Source organism: Phyllobates terribilis, unplaced genomic scaffold (assembly GCF_046119375.1).
Source record: "Phyllobates terribilis strain yellow unplaced genomic scaffold, ASM4611937v1 Scaffold_5__5_contigs__length_657084704, whole genome shotgun sequence".
NCBI lineage: Eukaryota > Metazoa > Chordata > Amphibia > Anura > Dendrobatidae > Phyllobates > Phyllobates terribilis.
Window position 1 is genome coordinate 43,381,549 of NW_027362765.1, and position 20,837 is coordinate 43,402,385.

Sequence of the window (20,837 nt, forward strand, 5' to 3'; positions counted from 1 at the left end):
TCCCCTTATTATCTCCAGTAATTGTATCATTACATGGGATCTTTATGATGTTACATTGTCATCTTCTTCCCATTCAGGTCCCTACAATATCGTATCCTCTCAGTGGAGATCTTCTGAATAACAGAATTTTCCTGATTGACCCATCAAGGATGAATAGGGACAGGGAAAAGATGGCAGAGAGGATATTACACCTCACCCTAGAGATCCTCTTCCGGCTTACTGGAGAGGTGAGAGATTCTGATGACATCACATTACATCATTCTTATCTATGGGAATAACAAATGGACAGAACTGGAGAGGTGAGGACTCTGGAAATGTCTGTAGTGAGATTTATTAATGTGTCTCTCCATAACCAGGATTACACAGTAGTGAAGAAGACCTCTAGTGAGCGCTGTCAGGCCCCTGTGTCTGAGGGATGGGGAAGACCCCTGAGCCCAATTACGAGACCTCCACCTCACCCCCTGATACATGAGGACATCAATGACCAGAAGATCCTAGAACTCACCTACAAGATGATTGAGCTGCTGACTGGAGAGGTGACACTGCTGGGAATGCTGGGACATTATACAGTAGCGCTATGATGAGGTCAGGGGGATGACGGTATCATTGTGTGTGTCAGGTTCTTATAAGGTGTCAGGAGTTCACAGTCCATTTCTCCATGGAGGAGTGGGAGTATTTAGAAGGACACAAGGATCTGTACAAGGACATCATGATGGAGGTTCCCCAGCGCTTCACATCACCAGGTAATAGACAGGACTAAATATACACGGCCTATAATTATCTGTATGCAAAAAATGTAATTCAATACCTTTCCTCCAGTTGAATCCAGTAAGAGGACAACACCAGAGAGATGTCCCTGTCTTCTTCCACAGGACTGTAAACAAGAAAATCCCAATGTTCCTCCGGATCATCAGGTAGATGGAGAGAAGGTGTCATGAGATCTCCCTTATGATGTGTAGACGGTTGTGAAGGTCTTGTGCTCAGTCTTGTTTTATCCACCAGTATTATATGTTTTATACTTGTGTAATGAGAACGGTGGAGATGGCAGGATTAGAGCTGATCATAGATGTGACTTCTCAATTTGTCTGTGACTTTTATAATATTTGTTTCAGGGTAAAGATCTGACCCATATTAATACTACAGAGACATATGTGATGGGTGATGAGCGGTGTAAAGAGGAGATTCCTACAGATAACTGCCCAGGTGAGTAGTAACCACTGAGTGCAGAGAAGCCACAGACTAACCTTTCTGTAGAATTATATTTTGCATTTTTTAGGGCTTGTTCAGTCAGAACTTTTTGATAGGCATTTTTACTGACGGAGAGATTTAGTGCTTAATCAAAAGAACACACTATTTAGCATATTTTTCTAATACAACATTTCACAAGCCAAAGCTAAAGTAATACAGTTTTTCCACAAAGAAAAATATAGCTCCAATCTCTGTACAATCTGCTCTGACCTTTTGGTCATGGAGCCTAACTCCATCCACAGCAGGAATGGATTAGTCTTCGCTGCGGATAGTGATTGGCTAAATCGGTCACAGGTTTGTCTGAAATAGGAAGTATGGAGACTGGTGGGGCACCTGGCCTTGAGTTGGGAGAGGGTTATTAATAATAATAATAATAATAATAATAATAATCTCATGAGTTATAAACCCTTGAGGGCCTTGGATTTGGCATCAATGCGTATAGGAATCAGCCCCACCTTGGACTCGGTGCGGTGGCAGCTCAGAAGAGGTAAGTAACCCCCTTATAAGATGGGCATCTTTGACCTCAAGATAGGACTCAGAAAATGTGCAGAATCAGTATGTGTATAGCGATAATCCAGCACCATATAGAAAAATTGAAGTCATAAGAGATGGGTGGGAATGGCTGCTCACATATCCCCACCCCAGGGGCGTGGTTTGGTAAATAAAATGGAGACCAAGTGTCTCATTCACTTTCAGTGGCTGGAGGTGTGGAAACCTCCCATGTGTTTTGCTGAAGGACACTAACCTGAGCGGGCGAACCCGCTATATTGTATGGACTGTTTATTTTCTATTTTCACTCTGTGCCAGAAAAGGTTGTCTTTTTGTTCGCTTATGCTGAGTGGTTTATGAAGTCTGAATAAACCTGGCTGAACATTTTTATGAAACCACTTCAAGTGCCTACCTCAAACGCAGCTGAGTGAGTACCAAACCCTACAATACATAGATATGATATAGGATAATGATGAATATATAGAATAACAGATACTATTAGATCCCTCAAGATTGAAGTGCAAATGCATACAATATAGCAGTATGGGCACTAATGAATCCCCAGGTGAAATAAATAAGTGCAGTCAGATATACAGTCATGGCCAAAAGTGTTGGCACCCTTGATATTGTTCCTGAAAATGAAGTATTTGTTTCAGAAAATTTTGGCAATTACACATTTTTGTTATACACGTTTATTTCCTTTGTGTGTATTGGAACAACACAAAAAAATAACAGAGAAAAAAAGGCAAATTGGGCATCATCTCACACAAAATGCCAAAAATGGGCTAGGTCAAAATTGTTGGCATTTTTCCAAAATTGTGGGTAAACAACAAAGTCTACAAAGAAAAGAATACTGTACCTACAGTAAAATATGGTAGAGGTTCAAATATGCTTTTGGTCTGTTTGCTGCATCTGGCACTTGGTGCCTTGACTATAAGTAAGCCATCATAAAATCTGAAGATTACCAAAGGATTTTTGGTCACAATGTAGTGCCCAGTCTCAGAAATCTGCATTTGCATCCTAGGTCATGGGTCTTCCTGCAGGACAATGACCCCAAATATACTTCAAGTCAAGAAGCACCCAGAAATAGAGAGTTCTGAACAGGCCAGCAATGAGTCTGGATCTAAATCCCATTGAACACCTGTGGAGAGATCTAAAAATTGCTGTTGGGAGAAGGCACCCTTCTATGACACACCTGTAGCAGTTTACAAACTGAGAGTGGTCCAAAATTCCAGTTGAGAGGTGTAAGAAGCTTGTTGAAGGTTTTAGGAAGCAATTGATTGCAGTTATTTATTCCAAAGGGTGTGCAACCAAATATTTATTAAGTTGCGGATGCCAACAATTTTGTCCGGCCCATTTTTGAGGTTTTAAGTGAAATTGTGTCCAATTTGCCTTTTTTCCTCTCTTTTTTTCTGTTTTTCCAATACACTCAAAGGAAATAAACATGTGTATAACAAAACATGTGTAACTGCAATCATTTTCTGGGAGAAATACTTAATTTTCTAGAACAATTTTAAGAGTGACAAAAGTTTCAGCCATGACTGTTGATCCATATAATAACAGCCTCATAGTATACTATACCAATGCCAATTGAATGTCCAAATAAGTACAAAATATTCAGAAAACGTCAAAATAGCAACTCCAACAGCCCTAATCATGCATAGGTAACGTAATAAAAAACATAAATGAAATATAATTGTAATATCACAATTAAATAAGAAAAAATATAAATAATAAATCTAAAGAGCACCAGAAAGCTCTAAAAGTGTTGTCTACCAAAATAACCAAATACAGTGGAGGAATTTTGGCCCACTCATCTTTGCAAAATTGTTGTAATTCAAATACATTCGTGGGTTTCCGAGCATGAACCTCCTTTTTAAGGTCATCCCACAGCATCACAGTCAGATTCAGGTCAGGACTAGGCCACTCCGAAGTCTTAGAAAAACAAAATTTAGGCTATTCAGAGGTAGACTTGCTGGTGTGTTTTGAATCATTGTCCTGCTACATAACCCAAGTGCTCTTCGACTTGAGGTCACAAACAACCTGAGGCAAGTGAGGCCTGCAGTTGTTTGGATGTTGTTGTGGAGTCTTTTGTCACCTCTTGGATGAGTCATCGCTGTACTCGTGGGGTAATTTTGGTCGGTTTGCCACTCCTGGGAAGGTTCAACACTGTTCCATGTTTTTTCCATTTGTGGACAATGGCTTTCTGTGGTTTGCTGGAGTCCCAAAGCTTTAGAAATGGCTTTATAACCTTTTCCAGATGTATAGATCTCAATTACTTTGTTTCTCATTTGTTCCTGAATTTTTTTGGATCGCATCATAATGTCTAGATTTGAGGATCTTTTGGTCTACTTCACTTTGTCATGCAGGTCCTATTTAAGTGATCTCTTGATTGAGAAAAGGTGTGGCAGTAATCAGGCCTGTGTGTGGCTAGGGAAATTGAACTCCGCTTCCTAAAGATGTGATAAACCATAGTTAATTTTTGTGTTTTAAGGGGGGCAAATCACTTTTTCACACATGGCCCTGTATGTTTCGATTTCTTTTTCCCTTAATAATGAAGACCTTCATTTGGAAACTGCATTTTGTGTTTACTTGTGTCATCTTTCTCTAATATTTAAATTTGTTTTGTGATCTGAAACATTTAAGTGTGACAAACATGCAAAAAAATAAGAAATCAGCCAGGGGGCAAACACTTTTTCACACCACTGTATAATAAATAATATATGACCGTTGGAGTATGTGGAGTAAAGGATTGCACAAATTAAGTTTGTTATAGGGACTGCATTAAGAGGCCATCAATGGAGGGTACATATTATAGGCCTCGTAGTGCCAGCTAGAGGGATGAATGGGGAAAGATTCCAAGCGTATTGCTGCAAAAAAAACCAGCTTTCTCAGGGGGAAAAAGTCAACAAAAATTAGTTTCATCCCTTCACAACTTTAGACGTATAGGTCCGTCAAAAGTTGTGTCCCTGCCTTTGATGCAGGCTCCGACACTGAGCACACATCTTTTCCCGCACATGACAGCTGATCTGATCACCTGTCATGTGCCTCTATCAGCCGCTGGTGGAACAGAGATCCATCCCATGGCCGACGTTCTTAGGAGATCGTGATTTCTGCTATACATAGTAGTTCTGAAGCCATGCTATGTGTAGGACAGGATATCAGCTGATAACAGCTTCAAGTCTCCTAAAGGGACTAATGAAGCCAGTAAAAACATATAAAACATAAAAAAAACAAATTCAAATCACCCCTGCGAAAAAAAAAGAATACACGTGTTTGGTATCGCTGTGTTCAAAAATGTGCAGTATATCAAAATATAAAAGAAATTAATTCAATCGGTAAATAACGTAACGAGAGCAAAAAATAAAAACCCCTGAATTACATTTTTTGGCCTCTGCAACACTGCAATAACAGTCAATCAAAACATCATATCTTACCCAAAATGGTATCAATAAAAGCGTCAGCTCAGGGTGCAAAATATAAGCCATCATCCAGATTAAAAAAAATGGAAACGCTATGGGTCTCAGAAAATGGCGACATTAGCAAATTTTTTTCTTACAAATTTCGGTTTATTTTTACCACTTAAATACAAAAGAACCTATAAATTTTTTATATATGCGTACTCGTACTGACCTGGGGAATCATTTTGCCCAGTCAATTTTAGCATTTTGTTTCGAGTCCGGGTGGTGGAAGCTCTGTGCTACGGTGCAAGGAGGGACCAGAGGGGCGTGACTAAGTGCCTACTCGGCCTGACCAAGGTCACACGGCGGCTTAGTCGACTCTGTGAACCAGGGAGGGACCGAGCAGGTGGACCAGGTGCCACTCTGGAACTGACCTTGTGTGAGAGCCAGTGACTCCCACGGGTCAGATGGCAGGAACTGACCGGTACAGCGGATGAGCACGGCAGGAAGGCTGACGGGTGGTCCGGGTGGATAAGCAGGCTGGTTCGGCAGATAGCCAGACGGGTGCTCCGGGTAGGCAAGCAGGCGGGTACGGCAGGTAACAGGCAGGTGCTCCAGGTAGGTAGACTGGCGGGCACGGCAGGTTACAGGCAGGTGCTCCAGGTAGGCTGGCTGGTGGGCACGTCAGATTACAGGCAGGTGCTCCAGGTAAGCAGGCTGGAGGACACAACTGTAGACAGACTGGAGGACAGAACTGTTAGATAGGCTGGCGGGCTGGACTGATAGGCAGCGGGACCTGAGGGCTGGAGCAAGTGTTAGCACACGGAACAACAACCTTGCACAGGCACCTCCATATTGGTGCCTTATATAGGGGAAGTCCTCCGGCCATTGGCCGGGGACTCTATAGGACGGCGCGCGCGGCCCCTTTAAGAGGGAGGGAGCGTGCGCCCTAAGCCCAGTGCCCGGGAAGCTGCGCGCGGTGTGCGCCACAGCAGCAGGGGAGCGGGAAGACGCCGGGCCTGGACCACGGCGGTGAGGGGAACGGCAGGAGGCAGAGACGCCGATGCTACAGTACCCCCTCCTTTACGCCCCCTCTTCTTTAGGCCCGCAAGAAATTATTTTTAGAAGATGAGGGGCATGAATGTTCTCCCTGGGTTCCCAAGACCTCTCCTCATGTCCAAACCCCTTCCAATCCACAAGAAAGAAAGTATTTCCTCTTACCCTCTTGGTGGCCAAAATGTTTTTTACCTCAAAGACGTCCTCAGCAGAGACTGGAGCTGGAGCGGTACCTGGATCGTCAGAGAAAGAATTAAGGACAACATGTTTGAGGAGGGATACATGAAAGGAGTTGGGAATCCTTAAGGTGACCGGGAGTTTCAGCTTGTAAGCCACGGGATTGATTTGGTTCAGAACCTCGAACCAACTTATAGGAAGGTATCTTGAGACGAACATATTTGGAGGAAAGCCAGACCTTGTCTCCAGGACGGAATTGAGGCGGATCCAGACGTCTCTTATCAGCATGTCTCTTCATCCGCTCGTAGGACTGAAGAAGTGCGTATCTAGTGTCTTCCCAAATAGCTGAAAATTTGCTGACCAGAGACTCCGCAGCAGGATTTTCCACTGAAGAGGAGACGGGAAACGGAATATGGGGGTTTTGACCGTAGACCACAAAGAACGGGGATTTAGAAGAAGACTTGTTCTCATGGTTGTTATAGGAGAACTCAGCCCAGGGCAGGAGCTCAACCCAATCATTCTGGTGAGCGTTGACAAAGTGCCGAAGAAAGCTGATAAGGACCTGGTTGATACGTTCCACTTGACCATTGGACTGAGGATGATAAGCAGAGGAGAAATCCAAGGAGACATCCAGCAGCTTACACGTAGCTCTCTAGAAGCGCAAAGTGAACTGGACCCCTCGATCAGACACAATGTGGAGGGGTAGGCCGTGAAGACGAAAGATGTGATGGATGAAATCCATAGCCAGCACAGATGCAGATGGAAGACCAGGCGAAGGGATGAAGTGGGCCATTTTAGAAAAGCGGTCAGCGACCACCCAAATGACAGTACAACCGGTAGAAACAGGGAGATCCGTAATGAAGTCCATTGCAATGTGTTGCCACGGAGCGGAAGGCACGGGAAGAGGAAGGAGACAGCCAGATGGAAGATGCCTGGGAACCTTGTTACGGGCACAGGAGGAACAAGCCGCGATGAAGTCCGCAACATCCTTGCGCAGTGAAGGCCACTAGTAATGTCGGGCGATGAGCAGAAAGGTCTTCCTCTGGCCAGCATGGCCGGCTAGTTTGGATGAATGGCCCCAGAGTAGAACCTTCTTACGATTTGGAACCGCTACAAAGGTCTTACCGGGTGGAAGATGAGACAGGTCAAACGGAGCCACAGTCATTACTTTTGAGGGGTCAATGATATGGAGAGGCTCCTCCTCTTGGTCGGAAGACAGGAATGAGCGGGATAGAGCGTCAGCCTTAATGTTCTTGTCCACTGGGCGGTAATGCAGAGTGAAGCAGAATCGGGCAAAGAATAGAGACCACCTTGCCTGGAGTGGATTTAGTCTTTGGGCGTTTTGTAAATAAGCGAGGTTTTTGTGGTCAGTGAAGATGACCACCGGGTGCAGAGCCCCCTCCAGCAAGTAGTGCCACTCCTCCAGCGCTAATTTGATGGCCAGCTGCTCACGATCTCCTATGGAGTAGTTGCGCTCGGACGAGGAGGAGAGCTTGGAGAAGAAGCCGCAGGTTACCATTCTCCCAGACAAGGATTTCTGGGTGAGCACCGCTCCGGAAGAGGATGCATCAACCTCCAGGAAGTACTGCTTGTTGCAATCCGGATGGTGTAGCACGGGCGCGGAGGAGAAGGCTAGTTTTAGGGAGACGAAGGCCTCCTCTGCTTCGGAAGTCCATTCCCTGGGATTTGCTCCTTTACGGGTGAGCACGGAGATGGGAGCAGTCTGAGAGGAGAAATGAGGAATGAAGAGGCGGTAATAATTTGCGAAGCCCAGGAATCGCTGAATCACCTTCAACCCCTCCGGTCGGGGCCACTTTAAGACAGCAGTGACCTTCTCGGGATCCATCCGCAGACCAGTCTCGGAGATAATATAGGCCAGGAACGGTAGAGAGGTCTTCTCAAAGAGGCATTTCTCAAATTTAGTTTATAGGCGATTTTGCCAGAGCCTAAGCAGAACCTGACGAACATCCCTCCGGTGTGAGGGCAGATCCGGAGAGAAGACCAAGATATCGTCCAGGCACAACACTACGCAAGAATACAGAAGATCACGGAAGATGTCGTTAACCAGCTCCTGGAAGACAGCTGGACATTACAGAGACCAAAGGGCATGACGAGGTATTCGTAGTGACCGTCCTGGGTGTTGAATGCCGTCTTCCACTCGTCTCCCTGGCGGATCCGGACTAAATTGTACGCTCCACGAAGATTGAACTTGGTGAAGATCTTCGCGCCTTTAAGGCTATCGAACAGCTCCCAGATGAGAGGCAGGCGGTACTTATTTTTGATGGTAATCTGGTTAAGGCCCCTGTAATCGATACAGGGACGTAGAGAGCCGTCTTTCTTCTTGACTAAGAAGAATCCTACTCCAGCTGGAGAGGTGGATTTCTGGATAAGTCCCCTAGCAAGATTCTCCTCTATGTACTCAGACATGGCCCGGGTCTCAGCCAGCGACAAGGGGTAGATACTCTCGCGGGGAGGAGAAGCACCAGGTACCAGGTAGATGAGGCAATCATACGGCCTGTGAGGTGGTAGTGTCTCTGCTTCCTTTTTGTCAAAGACGTCCGCATAAGACCAGTAGGGTGCCAGCAGACCAGGTAGATTAGCCAGAGTAGACGGCGGTCGAGCTGGACAAACCGGAACCAGACAGGACTCATGGCATTCCTGACCCCAATAGAGCGCTTCACCAGATCTCCAATTCAGGACGGGCTCATGTCTTTGTAACCAGGGTAGACCAAGCAAGAGGGGCTGATAGAGACCGGACAGCATATGAAAGGAGATCTTCTCTGTGACGAGCAAGATGGTCTCCAGAAGAAGCCTCACATCCACGGAGGCAACCGCCAGCGGTTCAGCCAGACGTGCAGTAGGAATCTGATACCGCTCCACAACAGCCTGTTGAATGAGATTCCTAGCGGCTCCGGAATCCAGATGGGCAATCTCGAAGAAGTGGGTCTCACCACTGGAAATAAAAACAGACAAAGTCAAGGATGGAGAGGATTTACTCTTGCCTAGGACGACCTCTCCGAGCGGTCCTAGACACTGGAGTTTCCCAGCCTCACTTGGCAGGAATGGATCAGATGCTCTTTACTGCCACAGTAGAAGCAACTCCCCTCGGCTCGGCGCTTCTCCTGGCGAGACTTGACCATCTTGGTTTGGTCAATTTGCATGGGCTCAGGCGAACATGCCCGGGGAATTGCTGGTTGCGAGGCTGGCTTTTGGAATACAGGAGCGAGACGAGGAAATCTTCTCTCCCGGGTAGTCTCCTTAGCACGTTCAAGAAAACGTATGTCAATCCGGGTAGCTAATGACACCAGGTCGTCCAGGGTGAAAGGAATGTCACGACCGGCTAGCTTATCCTTGATCCGTCTGGAAAGACCCTCCCAGAAGGTGGACACCAGGGCCTCATTGTTACAGGCAAGCTCAGATGCGAGGGTTCGGAAACGTATGGCATACTGGCCCACGGTGAGACTCCCTTGCCGGAGACCGAGAAGTGAGGAGGCAGTAGAAGATTTTTGTCCGGGCTCATCGAAGACCTTCCGGAAGGCAGCGAGGATAACCAGAAGAACGGACACCAGAGGGTTTAGCCATGTCAACGCCTCCCTGGTGAGGTGAGACATGATGAACGCCACCTTGGCCCAGTCGGAGGGGAACTGATGTGCCAGGAGTTCAAAGTGCAGCGTGCACTGATTTAAGAAGCCCCGACATAAGACGGGGTCACAACCAAAACGTGGAGGTGCGGAGAGCCGGGGTCCAGAGCCGGGTGCCATAGCGCCAGTAGGTTGAGGTGCCGCCGGAGCGGGTGCCGCTCGGCTAGAGACGGACACAGACTGGGTGGACAGCGTGTCCAGGTGGGAGTTGACAGTCTGCAGATAGGAGAGCATAGTCTCCTGTTGGGATCTCTGACGTGAGACCTCCTGGTACAGGTCAGAGAGTGAAGGAGCCTGGGGGCCACCGGGTTCCATAGCTGGTTTCGGGTCCGGGTGGTGGAACCTCTGTGCTACGGTGCAAGGAGGGACCAGAGGGGCGTGACTAAGTGCCTACTCGGCCTGACCAAGGTCATACGGCGGCTTAATCGACTCCGTGAACCAGGGAGGGACCGAGCAGGCGGACCAGGTGCCACTCTGGGACCGACCTTGTGTGAGAGCAGGTGACTCCCACGGGTCAGATGACAGGAACTGACCGGTACAGCGGATGAGCACGGCAGGAAGGCTGACGGGTGGTTCCGGTGGATAAGCAGGCTGGTTCGGCAGATAGCCAAACGGGTGCTCCTGGTAGGAAGCAGGCGGGCACGACAGGTAACAGGCAGGTGCTCCAGGTAGGTAGACTGGCGGGCACGGCAGGTTACAGGCAGGTGCTCCAGGTAGGCTGGCTGGCGGGCACAACTGTAGACAGACTGGAGGACAGAACTGTTAGACAGGCTGGCGGGCTGGACTGACAGACAGACTGGCAGGCAGGACTGACAGGCAGCGGGACCTGAGGGCTGGAGCAAGTGTTAGCACACGGAACAACAACCTTGCACAGGCATATTGGAGGAGGTGCCTTATATAGGGGAAGTCCTCCGGCCTTTGGCCGCGGACTCTATAGAACGCCGCGCGCGGCCCCTTTAAGAGGGAGGGAGCGCGCCTTAAGTACAGTGCCCGGGAAGCTGCACGCGGTGCGTGCCACAACAGCTGTGGAGCAGGAGGACGCCGGACCTGGGCCGCGTTGGTGAGGGGAACGGCAGGAGGCAGAGACGCCGATGCTACACATTTATTGAACATGATAAATAAGAATCCCTAAAAACAATTGTGGAATTGCACTTTTTTTGCAATTTCACCACACTTGGAATTTTTTTGCCTTTTTTCCAGTATGATATATGTTAAAAACAATAGTTTCATTCAAAAGTACAACTCTTCCCGCAAAAAGCAAGCCCTCAAACGGCTATATTGATATATAGCTCTGGGAAGAAAGGGAGAAAATAATAAAATAGTAAAAAAAGGAAAATCGTAAGATCACGAAGGGGTTAAAAAAAAGGTTCTTAAGAGTATAAGAAACCCCCTCCAAATTACACACCTATTCTTAAAAATGAAGGAAATTAAAAAGTAAGCATATCTGGTATCCCCAGCATAGTATTGATTAACCTGTAAGGTTAATGACACAACCACTTATTTTATTTTTTACAAAGTTCTGAATTTTTTTAAGTCACTAATCCACAGGCTTAATAAGGTGCAGAACAAGATGGCATTGGAGGCTAGATTGAAGATCTGGATGAGTCCAGTTTTGGTCTTGAATGCAATGATATACAGAGATTGGTTTGGAGACTACAGGGGCCATGCAATGAAGAAGCTTTAACAAGGGAACATCACGCTGGTCCTATTCCCATGATTACGGTGTGGGGGGCATAACGTACCGGATCCAGACCCCTCTAATATTCATTCCAGGTACACTAATAGCTCGGCGTTGCAGTGGTATTGTCACGGGTGTATCAGAGGTGACAGACAGTCGCCCTGCAGTTGGGTGCAAGAGATCTCTACGTTTGGCACTACAGACATCTTCTTAGATGAGAGGCTGTCTCTAGGACGTAGTGGCTACCTCCCTCTGGTTAATTAGCTCCCTGGCCTGGGTGTATAAATACCTGGTGTGTCTGAGAGAGAGGTGCCAACTATATTCATTTCTACTCGTGAGGCTTTAGCAAGAGCAGTATTTCGTCCTCTCTGGAGCTTGCGGCCATGAGCACATTTGGAGACATCTAAAGCTAAGCAATTGCCCCCTGTTTGTCTACCCTTGTCTATAGAGTTTAGTGGAGTTCAACTAGTGCTCATCTCCTCCCATCCCTAGCCATAGCCATACGCCAGGGAAAGTCAGGGCGAGGCATGTGTGCGGCGATTGGTGAAGAGCCAATATATGGACAGTAGTTGAGATAGGGTGACACTACACCAGACTAGGAGATCTTCACTCCCCCTTTCCTTAGTGTCTGGGCTCCCTATCCCTCTTCCCTCTGTGTTGCACTAAGTCTTTCCCACACCTGGCGTGACAGGTATGCCCAGTCCTCCAAAGTATCACAAGAGCTGTTTTTTACACACACAACAACCTCAGTCTGCATATTGCTCATGGAACTGTGAGCCTCCTGCGTGGCCTAAACGTGCTTCCATGTCCTGCATCGTCTCTGTATTTCTCTGCCATTGAGCACATCTGAGGCATCATTGGATGGCAATTGCAAAGGGAGCTGCCAGCAGCAGATCTTGAGGATTTTCTTGCCCAAGTGCATTCAGTGTGGCAGAACGTTCCTCAGTCAACCATTAATAACCTCATTGATAGCAAACAAAGCATGTAAGTGTATTTTTACACAAGCCACTCATACTCAAAAATGAAAATAAGGAGATATTTATGTTTTAAAATTTTTGTTTCCATATTTCATCATTTCCAAATTACTAGCATGGTTTCCGATCCTGTAATTACTATAATTCCGCAACTTTTCCTTCTGGGTGTTACAATTTCAATATTGAGGAGTGTGGTCAGTCTGGCATATTGTGTTATGTGTCCGCCACTGCTCCCGAGGTTTAGCATTGCCTGCCAGGCTGACATCATGTCAACAGCACTGCAACCAATCAGTAAGCTGACTGTTTGCCATGCTGTCAATATGACTTCTGGCATTAGCTCCAGCACTGACATCAGGCGCAGTGGCAGAGACTCACCAGTGAATCCCAGGAAAGTGAGTCCATCGTAGTTACTTTTTTTTTAAGCCAAATGCAGCAATGAACATATTTTATTTGAAAGGCAACAGCCCTTCAATGATATTGGTCAGTTATTCTGACCAGCAAGGTGGTGCAAACTGTGAAACGCCGGTGCTTGCCAAAACAGACACTGGATCCATGGAATGCCTGGAAGTCAGGCATGCAGGGACTCTCTAGGATACAGGAATTAGTCGCTGACTGGCATTTTACAGTCTATGAAGCTAAAAAATAATCTAGGTCACGCAGAGAAGTGGGGCATCTGGATGTCTAAGCATGGGATGAGGCAGGAAGCTGTTCTGGAGCAAGCCAAGATAAATTTTTAGTAAAGATTCAATGTCTATTGAAAACTAAATATACATTTAATTTTTTTTGGCAGATTTCTCAGAGAAATACCTGAAATTTTCAGATTTTAATGCAAATGATCCTAGTATCACACCTGATACCTTTGAAGAGCATCCCATTATACCAGACATACCTCCAGTCCTTCTTAAGAAAAATAAATGTAACAAAAGGGATGGTGAACATCAAAGAGCACATGCAAGAAAGAAGCCATTTTCATGTTCAGAATGTGGGAAATGTTTTAATCAGAAAACAAATCTTGCTGCACATCTGAAAATTCACACAGTGAAGAAGCCATTTTCATGTTCAGAATGTGGGAAATGTTGTAGAACAAAATCTGCTCTTACCAAGCATCAGATAATTCACACAGTGGAGAAGCCATTTTCATGCTCAGAATGTGGGAAATGTTTTTCAGACAAATCAACTCTTGCTCAGCATCAGAAAATTCACACAGGGGAGAAGCCATTTTCATGCTCAGAATGTGGGAAATGTTGTGTAACGAAATCTGCTCTTACTAATCATCAGAGAATTCACACAGGGGAGAAGCCATTTTCATGTTCAGAATGTGGGAAATGTTTTAATCAGAAAACAAATCTTGCTACACATTTGAAAATTCACACAGGGGAGAAGCCATTTTCATGTTCAGAATGTGGGAAATATTTTAATCAGAAAAGAAACCTTGCTTTACATCTGAAAATTCACACAGGGGAGAAGCCATTTTCATGTTCAGAATGTGGGAAATGTTGTAGAACGAAATCTGCTCTTATTAGACATCAGAGAATTCACAAAGGGGAGAAGCCATTTTCATGCTCAGAATGTGTAAAAAGTTTTTCAGACAAATCAACTCTTGCTCAGCATCAGAAAATTCACACAGGGGAGAAGCCATTTTCATGTTCAGAATGTGGGAAATGTTTTAATTGGAAAACAAATCTTTTTGCACATCAGAAAATTCACACAGGGGAGAAGCCATTTTCATGTTCAGAATGTGTAAAAAGTTTTTCAAAAAAATCATCTCTTACTCAGCATCAGAAAATTCACACAGGGGAGGAGCAATTTTCATGTTCAGAATGTGTAAAAAGTCTTTCAAGCAAATCATGTCTTACTCAGCATCAGACAATTCACACAGGGGAGAAGCCATTTTCATGTTCAGAATGTGGGAAATGTTGTAGAACGAAATTTGCTCTTACTAAACATCAGAGAATTCACACAGGGGAAAAGCCATTTTCATGCTCAGAATGTGTAAAAAGCTTTTCAGATGAATCAGGTCTTGCCAAGCATCAGAGAATTCACACAGGAGAGAAGCCATATTCATGTTCAGAATGTGGGAAATGTTTTACATGGAAATCACAACTTCTTAAACATCACAGAAGTCACACAGGGGAGATGCCGTTTTTATGTTTAGAATATGGAAAATATTTTACAGAGAAATCACATCTTGTTAGACATCGCGGAAGTCACACAGGGGAGAAGCCATTTATATGTCCGGAATGTGGAAAATGTTTTAATGATAAAAGAAATCTTGCTAGACATCTGAGAATTCACACAGGAGAGAAATCATTTTCATGTTCAGTATGTGGAAAATGTTTTGGACAAAAAACAAATCTTACTAGACATCTGAGAAGTCACACAGGGGAGAAGCCATTTTTCTGATCAGAATGTGGGAAATGTTTTACAAACACATCACATCTAGTTACACATTGGAGAAGTCACACGGGGAGAAGTAATTTTCATTTTTAGATTGTGGGGAAAATTTTCTTACATTTTCATTTTTTTTTTACTCAGAGAAATCACACGGGTAGGTAGAGACTTTCTTTGAAATCATTTATTAGGCAAATTGTACAAGTTACAGTCAATGTAAATTCACAAGAGAAATGGAAAATAATTTTAAGCACTAATTGATTAATAAATGTAAGCAATTACCAATAAACAATGGAAATAAAGCACCTATAAACTGATTGGGGAGTTTATTAGAGACACCTGTCTATTAGTACGTTGGACCTCCTATGGCCTTTCTAAGTGCAGCAATTTCGTGTCAGAAAAATTTGAAATGGAGGAATATTGGCCCATGCAGGCTGGATATCTTCTCGCAAATGTGGCAACAAATTGAATCTCTGTTTACTTCCTCCATTTTTAATTAAGATGTCAGTGATTTTTCTTGTATGCAAAAAATTGGTACGAGTTTCATCAGTGCTTTTGATCTCTGTCATCAGAGTTTTGGTAAGAATTTTCAGCAGTTTTTCTGGGATGAAAAACACTGATGGCTGTTTCACATTTATATATGCAGTATAACTCAATTTTAAAGTAAACCTGTTACATTATTCATGATGACTAGTGTTGGGCGAACCCGAACAGTAAAGTTCGGCGTCTGTACTGGACACCTACTGTTCGGTCACGGACCCCGAACACGGACTTCCTCTGGAAGTCCGTGTTACTTTTCGGACTCGGGTTTGGTATCACAGCTGTGACAGTGAGCCGCGGTGAAAACCTTACCGCGGGTCATAGGCGCCGGCTGATGGTGGTAGTAGTACCTGCTGTCATTGTAAATAGAGAGTGGAGGCGCCGCTGTATGGAAGCAGCAGTCTCAAATCTGCCGGTGTCTGTGCTGAACAGTGATGAGAGAACGTACTCTCCACTGCTCGGTACTCGCCCGAGCATCACGGCCCTCGGCGAGTATTTCCGGGTTGCTCGGGCGGGAATTTGGGTCCCGTCCCTGCATGTTTGGCGCTCTTTAGAGTGTGTTGTGGGCATTACAGTGATTGGCTGGCCGCACAGCATCATCAGGTCTCCATAAGACCAGGCGCCGCTATGCTCGTCACAGTCTACCCCGGAAACAGGCAGAGTAGGGAGAGGTGCTGCTGTGTTAGGGAGAGATTTCCTTCTTTATAGTTAGTATAGGTATTCCACAACATATATACACTGCTCAAAAAAATAAAGGGAACACTTAAACAACAGGATATAACTCCAAGTAAATCAAACTTCTGTCAAATCAAACTGTCCACTTAGGAAGCAACACTGATTGACAATCAATTTCACATGCTGTTGTGCAAATGGAATAGACAATAGATGGAAATTATTGACAATTATCAAGACACCCTCAATAAAGGAGTGGTTCTGCAGGTGGGGTCCACAGACCACATCTCAGTACCAATGCTTTCTGGCTGATGTTTTGGTCACTTTTGAATGTTGGTTGTGCTTTCACACTCGTGGTAGCATGAGACGGACTCTACAACCCACAGAAGTTGCTCAGGTAGTGCAGCTCATCCAGGATGGCACATCAATGCGAGCGGTGGCAAGTATGTTTGGTGTGTCTGTCAGCGTAGTGTCCAGAGGCTGGAAGCAGGCCATAAATGTGCATGTGTCTGCTCCAACTGTTAGAAACCGACTCCATAAGGGTGGTATGAGGGCCCAACGTCCACAGATGGGGGTTGTGCTCACAGCCCAACATCGTGCAGGACACTTGGCATTTGCCACAGAACACCAGGATTGGCAAAGTCGCCACTGGCGCCCTGTGCTCTTCACAGATGAAAGCAGGTTCACACTGAGCACGTGACAGAGTCCGGAGACGGCGTGGAGAGCGATCTGCCGCCTGCAACATCCTTCAGCATGACCGGTTTGGCAGTGGGTCAGTAATGGTGTGGGGTGACATTTCTTTGGAGGGCTGCACGGCCCTCCATGTGCTCACCAGAGGTAGCCTGACTGCCATTAGGTACCGAGATGAGATCCTCAGACCCCTTGTGAGACCATATGCCAGTGCGGTTGGCCCAGGGTTCCTCCTAACGCAGGACAATGCCAGACCTCATGTGGCAAGATAAAGACATTGAAGCTATGGACTGGCCCGCCCTTTCACCAGACCTGAATCCGATTCTGGCACATCTGGGACATCATGTCTCGCTCCATCCACCAACGTCACATTGCACCACAGACTGTCCAGGAGTTGGCGGATGCTTTAGTCCAGGTCTGGGACGAGATCCCACAGGAGACCACCCGCAACCTCATCAGGAGCATGGCCAGGCGTCGTAGGGAGGTCATACAGGCACGTGGAGGCCACACACAATATTGAGCCTCACTTTGACTTGTTTTAAGGACATTACATCAAAGTTGGATCAGCCTGTAGTGTGTTTTTCCACTTTAATTTTAGGGGTGACTCCAATTCCAAGCCTCCATTGGTTAATAAATTTGATTTCTATTGATGATTTTTGTGTGATTTTGTTGTCAGCATATTCAACTTTGTACAGAACAAAGTATTCAATGAGACTATTTCATTCATTCAGATCTAGGATGTGTTATTTGAGTGTTCCCTTTATTTTTCGCAAGAGTTGGATGATGATGATGATGATGATGATGAGACACAATTGCCGGAAAGTCAGGAGGAGGACCAGAGTGTGGAAGTGGAAGACAAGGTGGAAGACGAAGTCACTGACCCAACCTGGCAAGGTGACATGCAGAGCGAGGACAGCAGCACACAGGGGGAGGCGTAGCGCTGGTTCTGACTATCCACTTGCTCAACCCCTCTGCTCTGATCCGCTTTTCTCCAGGTATTCTGACTTCAGACCGTGACATGACTTTGTCTTTGCCCTTTGCATATAACGTGCTCTCTTGGTATATGACCCTTAAACTTTGACAAATTCGCCTCACGGCTTGTCTGGAAACGGTGGCTAGCGTTACACGTACACATCATACACCTCGTACACACACGGCTCCGCTCCGTACACATCATACACCTCGTACACACACGGCTCCGCTCCGTACACCTCGTACACACACGGCTCCGCTCCGTACACCTCGTACACACACGGCTCCACTCCGTACATCTCGTACACACGCGGCTCCACTCCGTACACCTCATACATACGCGGCTCTGATCCGTACACCTCATACACACGCGGCTCTGCTCCGTACACCTTGTACACATGCGGCTCTGCTCCGTATATCTCGTACACACGCGGCTCTGCTCCGTACACCTCATACACACGCGGCTCTGCTCCGTACACCTCATACACACGCTGCTCTGCTCCGTACACCTCGTACACATGCGGCTCTGCTCCGTATATCTCGTACACACGCGGCTCCGCTCCGTACACCTAGTACACACGCGGCTCTGCTCCGTACACCTCATACACACGCGGCTCTGCTCCGTACACCTCATACACACGCGGCTCTGCTCCGTACACCTCATACACACGCGGCTCTGCTCCGTACACCTCATACACACGCGGCTCCGCTCCGTACACATCACACGCGGCTCTGTTCCGTACACCTCGTACACACTCAGCTCAGCTCCGTACACCTCACATGCTGCTCCGCTCCGTACACCTTGCACACGCTCCGCTCCGTACCCCTCGCACACGCGCGGCTCCGCTCCGTACCCCTCGTACACGCGCGGCTCCGCTCCGTACATCTCGTACACGCGCGGCTCCGCTCCGTACATCTCGTACACGCGGCTCCGCTCCGTACACACGCGGCTCCGCACACCTCGTACACACGCGGCTCCGCTCTGTACAGCTTGTACACACGCGGCTCCGCTCCGTACACCTCGTACACACGAGGCTCCACTCCGTACACCTCGTACACACGCGGCTCCGCTCCGTACAGCTTGTACACACGCGGCTCCGCTCCGTACACCTCGTACACACGAGGGTCCGCTCCGTACACCTCGTACACACGCGGCTCCGCTCCGTACAGCTTTTACACACGCGGCTCCGCTCCGTACACCTCGCACACACGCGGCTCCGCTCCGTACACCTCGCACACACGCGGCTCCGCTCCGTACACCTCGTACACACGAGGGTCCGCTCCGTACAGCTTTTACACACGCGGCTCCGCTCCCTACACCTCGTACACACGCGGCTCTGCTCCGTACACCTCGTACACACGCGGCTCCGCTCCGTACACCTCGTACACACGCGGCTCCGCTCTGTACACCTCGTACACACGAGGGTCCGCTCCGTACAGCTTTTACACACGCGGCTCCGCTCCCTACATCTCGTACACACACGGCTCTGCTCCGTACACCTCGTACACACGCGGCTCCGCTCCGTACACCTCGTACACACGCGGCTCCGCTACATCCACACTGTAAACCCCTCCTGACCCCACACATAAACTTCACCTCATCCAGCACCATGACAACCAGCACAGCAGAGTCCTGCATCCACTGAGGCCCCTGATCATGTGACCCCTGACTCCTCCCCTCCTGTGACCTCATCACAGGTCCTGTGCGCACAGAACAGCCATATACAGTACAGACCAAAAGTTTGGACACACCTCATTTAAAGATTTTTCTGTATTTTCATGACTATGAAAATTGTACATTCACACTGAAGGCATCAAAACTATGAATTAACACATGTGGAATTATATACTTAACAAAAAAGTGTGAAACAACTGAATATATGTCTTATATTCTAGGTTCTTCAAAGTAGCCACCTTTTGCTTTGATGACTGCTTTGCACACTCATGGTATTCTCTTGATGAGCTTCAAGAGGTAGTCACCGGAAATGGTTTTCACTTCACAGGTGTGCCCTGTCAGGTTTAATAAGTGGGATTTCTTGCCTTATAAATGGGGTTGGGACCATCGGGTGTGTTGTGCAGAAGTCTGGTGGATACACAGCTGATAGTCCTACTGAATAGACTGTTAGAATTTGTATTATGGCAAGAAAAAAGCAGCTAAGTAAAGAAAAACAAGTGGCCATCATTACTTTAACAAATGAAGGTCAGTCAGTCCGAAAAATTGGGCAAACTTTGAAAGTGTCCCCAAGTGCAGTTGCAAAAACCATCAAGCGCTGCAAAGAAACTTGCTCACATGAGGACCTCCCCAGGAAAGGAAGACCAATAGTCACCTCTGCTTCTGAGGATAAGTTTATCCGAGTCACCAGCCTCTGAATTCGCAGGTTAACAGCAGCTCAGATTAGAGACCAGGTCAATGCCACACAGAGTTCTAGCAGCAGACACATCTCTACAACAACTGTTAGGAGGAGACTTTGTGCAGCAGGCCTTCATGGTAAAATAGCTGCTAGGAAACCACTGCTAAGGACAGGCAACAAGCAGAAGAGAGTTGTTTGAGCTAAAGAGCACAAGGAATGGACATTAGACCAGTGGAAATCTGTGCTTTGGTCTGATGAGTCCAAATTTGAGATCTTTGGTTCCAACCACCATGTCTTTGTGCGACACAGAAAAGTTGAACGAATGGACTCTACATGCCTGGTTCCCACCGTGAAGCATGGCGGAGGAGGTGTGATGGTGTGGGGGTGCTTTGCTGGTGACACTGTTGGGGATTTATTCAAAATTGAAAGCATACTGAACGAGCATGGCTACCAGAGCATCTTGCAGCGGCATGCTATTCCATCCGGTTTGCGTTTAGTTGGACCATCATTTATTTTTCAACAGGACAATGACCCCAAACACACCTCTAGGCTGTGTA

The 20,837-nt window shown here is 46.7% G+C and overlaps 2 protein-coding genes across 2 annotated transcripts in view; both read left to right on the forward strand.

The window, feature by feature from the left end:
- LOC141270660 (uncharacterized) overlaps positions 1-20,837 on the forward strand; it is a 741,199-nt gene that overhangs the window by 203,238 nt on the left and 517,124 nt on the right. The window lies entirely within an intron of this gene.
- LOC141270629 (uncharacterized) lies at positions 45-15,329 on the forward strand. Its single transcript, XM_073680704.1, has 6 exons — positions 45-227; positions 357-536; positions 620-743; positions 820-914; positions 1,113-1,203; positions 13,455-15,329. Exons 1-6 carry the CDS (start codon positions 45-47, stop codon positions 15,065-15,067), a joined length of 2,286 nt encoding a protein of 761 aa, XP_073536805.1. The 3' UTR covers positions 15,068-15,329.

Excerpts from the sequence above, each read along its gene's own strand:
- LOC141270629 (XM_073680704.1), top strand. The coding sequence starts at position 45 with ATGATGTTACATTGTCATCTTCTTCCCATTCAGGTCCCTACAATATCG. Across the intron at positions 537-619 it reads TTGAGCTGCTGACTGGAGAG|GTTCTTATAAGGTGTCAGGA; the intron begins GTGACACTGCTG and ends TGTGTGTGTCAG. Across the intron at positions 744-819 it reads CCAGCGCTTCACATCACCAG|TTGAATCCAGTAAGAGGACA; the intron begins GTAATAGACAGG and ends CCTTTCCTCCAG.